We start from the raw sequence: 7,354 nt of genomic DNA, 5'->3' as shown, positions 1-7,354 counted from the left end.
CTCTCTCTCTCTCTCTCTCTCTCTCTCTCTCTCTCTCTCTCTTTTTCTCTCTCTCTCTCTCTCTCTCTTTCTTCTCTCTCTCTTCTCTCTCTCCTCTCTTCTCTCTCTCTCTCTCTCTCTCTCTCTCTCTGTCTTTCGTTCTTTCTTCCTATTTCACCACTGTTCATCGCTATAGCTCTATAGCCCAATTACATTGAGAGATGAGCTTGGCACAGCAGAAGAAACCGCAGTGAATCTGCGTCCCATAGAGACGATCACTGCGACCCCCGTAGAGACGGCCCAAGACTCGGCTTCACACAAATCTCTTTCTCCCATTTATACTCCCACGTCCCTCTATCTAAAGGTCAGCAGAAGGTCCGCGCCCTCTGGTGGAACAAACCCACGAAATCTTTACGTTAGTACGAAAGCCCAGAGGGCTCGCTCGAATTTCAAATATAATTCGAGTTTCTTTTCCGATAGGGGTCTCTGAGACTATTCAATTCCGAGCTTGCGTTTCATTTTCGGGATTCGTAGTTCCTCGCAACGTCTGGGGAAATATCGAGCGCATTGTCGTATTACTGCGTCATCGTGCGGTGAGCAGGTACGTTTGTATGTTTTACCTGATTGACGCAAAACCTGCACGCTAATCATGCCAATCGATATATTGCCAATTTTGATCGGTCATGATTTATCAGTTGAGTTCTATCCTCGGTATGCTATAACATCGTGTGCATTGGGTTTGCGTATTGTCGACATGTATTCATAACACACTGTGCTACCAGCGTGGTAATATGTCGGTTGATTCTTGTTTTAATGGCGTCATATTCCGGCAGTATTTTTCGACAGATCGTTGTAAAACCGACAATCTGAATCGATCTGATTAAATGACAGCAAACCACCGAACCGAACATGAATGACAAACATGTGCCAGCAAAAATTTATAACGCGAATGAAAGAACAAGGTGCTGCCATCTCGTAGCGTCGTCGGGAAATAAACTGTTTGGCGTTTAGTTACTCTTAACTTTCGTAAGCAAGTCGTTATATAGCATTGCTGTACGCGTTCACGTGATCATGTTCTTCATCCATCACGCATCGGATAGCTCTCATTAAATACACCACACTAGGCGCCACACGATGTCTTATATCATTGCACGTCTAGTTAAGCGGGTCCGTGTCACCACGTAAGTTCTGTATATAAGTGAAAATTTCGAATATCGCGCGAAATCTTTCTGTATCGTAAATCACAAATTATTTAGTACCCACCCCACACCTAACATCATATACGCCACTTTTTGGTGGTTTTATCACAAAACCCAACAGATATTTCACATATCTGCAGCATCATTATCGCTATTCGATGTTACAGAGGAGCAGTTGTTGTGACGAACAGCAGTACATATATTAACTATACACACACACACACACACACACACACACACACACACACACACACACAGATATTTCACATATCTGCAGCATCATTATCGCTATTCGATGTTACAGAGGAGCAGTTGTTGTGACGAACAGCAGTATATATATTAACTATACACACATGTGAGCAGCCGGCAAGGAATAGCAGAGAACTGTTCTGAGTTATGGAGTAATATGGAGTTATATGAGTCATATAATTGATTATGTTACAGAATAATGTATTGTTGGTGCATTAAGTTCAAACGTACGTGTTTACAGAGGTTGAAAGAACAGAAGCGAACGTTGTGACATTGCATGAAGAAGGCATACAGAGCATACAGGTTGCTAAGGAAGTCCACCTTGATTACAAACCTGATGGAGGTACGCATTTATGAAATTATTAACCTTCGTGTGTTTAGCAGATTAGAAGGCTAATTAGATTAAAATTATTACGCAGTGACTACGCGTCCGGTCATCCATTACAAAGCTCAGCACAGATTCCCAAATCCACGTCACGATTAGGCCACGCCCCCTTTCAAATCGTTGATTTTTACTGGATTTACTATTGGCAGTATTGCTTCAAAAGTTACAAAAACACATTTTTTTGATAAAATACCTAAAGGTAAGTAATATTATGGTAAAAACGTATTGTTTATTATTTTGTTACTAAAAAAATCTAGGTTCACAATTTAATTCAAAATCTAGGTTCTAAAAATCTTTTTAGATTCACATAAGAAATACATGACCGGACGCGTAGCCTGGGAGCTGGGCGTCCGGTAACCGGACGCGTAGCCACGGCAGAATTATTATTACGTGTATCGCGGAATCCATGTTTGCGGTGTGAAACATTCGGTATATAACACTTATCACATCAAGCACTTCGTTGTTTTATTATGCCGGGCGCTCGAGAGATGTAGATTCACCTAACAGACACTCTTCGCGCGTTAGTAGATAGTACAATTCAAGAAAAAGAACGGTTAATCACATTTCTCAGCAAAGTAATGAAATCAATATCAACGCAGATTAAAAATGTCTTCACAATCTAAGTCCGTCATACCAGATAAAATCTCAAATCTGGTTTTCAACTAGTTGCCTACACGTCGTAACTTAAGCTCATTTTCTCAGCTCTGATTCTTAGCGCCCGTAAAATATTAGCGCTGAACATTATTTTTATCGGGTGAAAGTTTTGTCATCCGATTGTCCGCGTTGTTGTATTGCTTTGACGAATTGGGTGTATATGCGGTATAATACAGCTTTGCTTAATTATGAAAGACCCATTTTTGTCGAGAAGAGGCGTGGCGCATTGTATGATCAAGTGCGGCACTGTCAGGAGACTTTGATGTCGAAGCTTTTGATGATCAAAATGAAGGTTTTTCTCTACATAAAAATATAATCGCTTCGTTTGTGATTAATCATGCGGAAACTTGGCGCGTGTTTATTACCTGCAATCCATTCAACTGCTGTCGCATCAAGCCTGAAATCCGGCAGCATTCCTCTCATGCCAACCGAAACTCTACAATTTACGAACCTATTCAACATTATATGCATTTACACAAATTAGGCCAGCGTTTAATATGAATCGCGAAGCATGCCCGACATCTTCTACATTACGAAAACGAATTCCCAGTTAACGGGATATGCTCGCGGCCATCCATCATAATGAATTCAGAGTGTTTTGCTGCCGACATGGGTTTGTCGCAGCGCATTTCTCTATGCGGATAAACACGATACGATTAACGAAAGCCGTGTGTTTACCACGTCGTTCTTCTATCGAGCGGGCGTCCACCGGGAAATACCGCCCCCGCCAGTAATCTCCATCAGTATGTGGGCGTGCGTGCGTGCGTGCGTGCACGTGGGTGTGTGCGTGCGTGGGTGCGTGCGTGCGTGTGTGCGTGCGTGCGTGCGTGCGCGTGTCCATGTGTTATTCGCGCTAATTCCGATGATTACGGCGCTCGTAGGTTGTTCGTTCAAGAACGAATACTACGGTAACGGCGACCGGTGGCACCCGCGGGTGCAGCCGTTTGGCTCGCTCGCCTGCGTGCTCTGCCGCTGCAAGGATGGACATAGCACCTGCCGACGTCAGAAATGCCCGAAGCTGAAGTGTCCGCGCCGCGCACGGATACAGCCGGCCGGCGAGTGCTGCGCCATCTGTACAACAAGTAAGTGGACGAATTACGACGATCGGGAAGTGACGGATCCGGAACCGGAAGCGGTGTCGCAGCGGTGCGCGGCTGCTAACGTTGCTCGGCTTCCGCGGAGAGGAAAGAGCGGACGCGTGCTTCGCTCGCTTGCTCGCGCGCGCGCGTCGTCCCCGATGCAGGAATTTACGCGGCAGGCAACAAGCCGCGCGCTGTTGATCATGCATGCACGCCAGCGCACCCGCTCACGCCCGCGCACGTACGTCACTCGCTTGCACGGTGGCTGCGTACCACGCTAACCGTGTCGCGTGTTTGTGTTGTTACAGAACAGGAGAGGCGGCGATCGCGAGAGAAGAGCGGCGGCGGCTCCCACGCAGGAGGCGACGATACGGCGTGATTGCTGCCATATATATGCGCGGGTTGGACGCCTCGCTACTCCACCGGAGCCGGCGAGCAGTGATAGATTAGTGTTTTGCACCTACACGGGGATAGCTCTGATAGGAAGAGATATCAGACGCGAGCTGGGTTTTTCTTGGCTTCGTGTGCGTGCGTGAACTTTTAGACGTGGGTGCGTTTGTTCATCCATTAGCGTGCCTGCCTGCGTGCGCGTTCGTGCGCATGTTTGTCCAAGTTCCTGTTAGCGCGTCTGCCTGCGTGCGCGTTCGTGTGCATGTTTGTCCAAGTTACTGTTAGGGCGTGTACATGCGTGCGCGTTCGGGCGCATATTTGTCCAAGTTACTGTTAGCGCGTGTACCTGGGTGCGCGTTCGGGCGTATGTTGGTCGATGTTACTGTTAGAGTGCGCGCGCGCGTGGTGTGAAGTTGTTTGCGTGTGCGTGCGTGTGGGCGTGTGCGTGCTTGTGTATGTGAGCGCGTGTGTTTGTCCACACTACTGTTAGCATGTATGCGTGCGTGCGTATGACTGTTGGGAGTGTAATATACGTATAATGTCGTTTACGAAGGAACTGTATAATAAGCCATATAATTTGTTTACATTGAAATATTTATATTGTGTGATATATATAGCCGTTAAAACTCATTTTCGCATCAAAATGAGGCAATGTAATGCACGCGTGTGTGCGCACGTATGCGCACGTATGCGTGTGTGCGCACGTATGCGTGTGTGAGCGTGCTAGCGTTCGTGCGCGCACGCGTCTGTGTGCGCGTGCGGGTGCTCATACTTGAGTCGGTCTCTTGCTATCGTGTACCTGTACTGTCCGCGTTTGTCGCAAGACAGTTGTATGATAATTATAGGGTCTGTTAAACATTCCAATTACAGCCCTTAATGTGTAAGCTATTGGAATATATGGTATCGCGCGTGCGTCAAAATATTATGCTACATCGCGTGTAATAAAAATATGTGTACATAAAAACTTCACTGTTAACAGCTTAATATATAGTATATAATTATGTACATATATATTATAATGTGTGAGCATCGTGTGTGTGTGTGTGTGTGCTGTGTGTGTGCGTGTGTGTGTGTGTTGTGTGTGTGTCGTGTGGTGTGTGTGTGTGCCGTGTGTCGTGTGTCGGTGCTGTGTGTGTGTGTCGTGTGCGTGCGTGCGTGCGTGCCTGCGTGCCTGCGTGCGTGTGCGTGTGTGTGTGCATGGATGATGCGCGTGGACGTGCGGTTTAAGATCAAGAGATCACGAATAACAGAAACAGGTTATCCTGAAGCAGAGAAATCAGTGTCCATCCCGCGGGCGAATGATATACACGGATATACTAGGCAAGCTGCCTTTTAACCATTCATCCCGCAATGTAATTAAGCCTAGTCCAACGATAAATCACCAAGCAAGATACACGTGAGTTGCAAGAAAATAAAATATATTTACGCGATATACTCTCGATTATAATCTGTATGAGACAAATATGTAAAATGTATAATCAGTAATATATAAATCATTTGTAAGACAATCGGCATATTAGATTTAGAAGTCCCTGTTTATGTTCAGCTTAAATTAAACATTACAATGTCGTCAGACAAAAACATTGTCGTCGGTGGTCCGATATTTGTTATCATAATCGTATCCTGGAAGCGAGAATAAAAAACGCTATTATATTATAAAGAGCTCGCGAGCAAATCAACACATGCAGAGATACACCAGTCTAATCGTTCACTGAGCTTGCGTTTTAATTCCTCCGCCCAAATCTGTGACTTATAAGATAAGTGGGTGTACAAGTTACGTCACCAGATTGAGAGCGTTCGAATATTTCTCGCGCCGACACCATACTAAGCACGCGAACACACGCGCACACGCACATTATTACTGCAGGCGGGACGAGCTTTGGTGTGTGCCGTGCCAGCCGCACCATTGTGTGTGTGTGTGTGGTGTGTGTGTGTGTGTGTGTGGTCGTGTGTTTTGTGTCTGTGGTGTGTGCCGGCCTCGGCCGCGCCGCTGGATGCTTGCGTTCCCGTTGCGCCATGTATGAGGCAAGAACGCGTTCAAATCCATAGATTTACAAGCTATCAATTGTATGCCCGTGCAGGCAGTGAGAAGAGTGACCCAGGCTCGGTGTAATATATATATATATATATATATCAAGAGATATATATATATATATATATATATATATATATATATAATTATACACCCTCGTTAGCAGATAATACGACACATGCCTCGTCGTTCACGGGGATCTACACTTCCCGTGTATAACGGGAATTGCTGAACTCTCGCAGTATTTTCCGACAGCGGTAGACGTACGCATGCTTCGACGGGTCGTCCTTATCCAAATCGCAGCTGTGCGTGGGCGCACACTTACATCTGTAATACGAAACGCCATTCTCATCGGTAAAAAAAGAAGTAGCTTCATCTGTCGTTTGATTCTCGTCGTACATTCTACTCGGGTCATGGATTCATTGATTACTCGCCCCGTTACGATGGAGACACGCAGCGTATAATTATTACGTATATATGTACGTAATCCACGAATGCATCACCGGCAGCAGAGAAGAAAGACAAGATGAGAATAAAACGATATGTCGCGCGATATTGTTATAGACGTGCTTCTCGTTATATCGTTACGATTCTCAACCACTGTTAAATGAGAAAAAAATGCCCTTTAATTAAAAAAAAGTAACCCATAAGGGAATTTCTCGCTCGTTCTGAGATTCTGGCAATAAGAATACGACCATCGACACAAACAGCTCTTCGTATGTCACACCCGTCGCTTTCATCGTCAGAAAATTTCATTACAACTGAAATCGCTTACTCTCTAACATATATATCGATATCGATATCGATCATGCACATCCAAGTATGGATTGCGGATCTCGATTATCTTCGATCGATTATTGATTATCGATGTATTTGCGATCGTGCTCGTTACGTACGCGTTGGGCAGGAATGTGTGAACTCTGCGGGTGAAGGATTCGGCTTCGTAGATTCCCCATCCGCATTCCGACAAGCAGGCTGGCATCCCGTCGTTAAACCAACCGTCCTCCCATTGCCTCTGCGCATGAAGACGACACGTGAGAGAATGCGCGTTTATACTGGATGGACTCGTGTAGAACGAGTTATTTTTAGAACCCCTTATACCCCAATCCCCCCCCCTACACACACATACATACACGCACACACATAGACACACACACGCATACACACACGCGCGCACAGACGCACACATGGACGGACATACGCGCACACACACGTACACATACACGCACACATACACGCACGCACGCACGCACGCACACGCACGCACGCACGCACGCACGCACGCACGCACGCACGCACGCACGCACGCACGCACGCACACATACATACATACATACATACATACATACATACATACATACATACATACATACATACATACATACAT

General features: G+C 45.8%; 2 protein-coding genes across 2 annotated transcripts in view; one reads left to right on the top strand and one right to left on the bottom strand.

The window, feature by feature from the left end:
• The window catches only part of LOC106807167 (chordin-like), a gene marked incomplete in the record, with an annotated part of 15,087 nt that extends 10,192 nt beyond the window's left edge, over positions 1-4,895 (top strand). Inside the window, 3 exon segments of the mRNA XM_014809435.1 lie at positions 1,669-1,770; positions 3,348-3,548; positions 3,854-4,895. Coding sequence (XP_014664921.1) covers positions 1,669-1,770; positions 3,348-3,548; positions 3,854-3,924 — 374 coding nt within the window.
• A 1,233-nt stretch (positions 4,896-6,128) lies between these two features.
• LOC106807170 overlaps positions 6,129-7,354 on the bottom strand; it is a 4,051-nt gene continuing 2,825 nt past the window's right edge. Inside the window, exons 2-3 of the mRNA XM_014809437.1 lie at positions 6,864-6,982; positions 6,129-6,294 (exon numbers count right to left, since the gene is read on the bottom strand). Coding sequence (XP_014664923.1) covers positions 6,168-6,294; positions 6,864-6,982 — 246 coding nt within the window. The 3' untranslated portion in view covers positions 6,129-6,167. The remainder of the gene's footprint in view (positions 6,295-6,863; positions 6,983-7,354) is intronic.

Source organism: Priapulus caudatus, unplaced genomic scaffold, assembly GCF_000485595.1.
Source record: "Priapulus caudatus unplaced genomic scaffold, Priapulus_caudatus-5.0.1 Scaffold198, whole genome shotgun sequence".
Lineage (NCBI taxonomy): Eukaryota > Metazoa > Priapulida > Priapulimorpha > Priapulimorphida > Priapulidae > Priapulus > Priapulus caudatus.
Note: the sequence above shows the minus strand (reverse complement) of the source record. Positions and strands in the feature narration are given on the sequence as shown.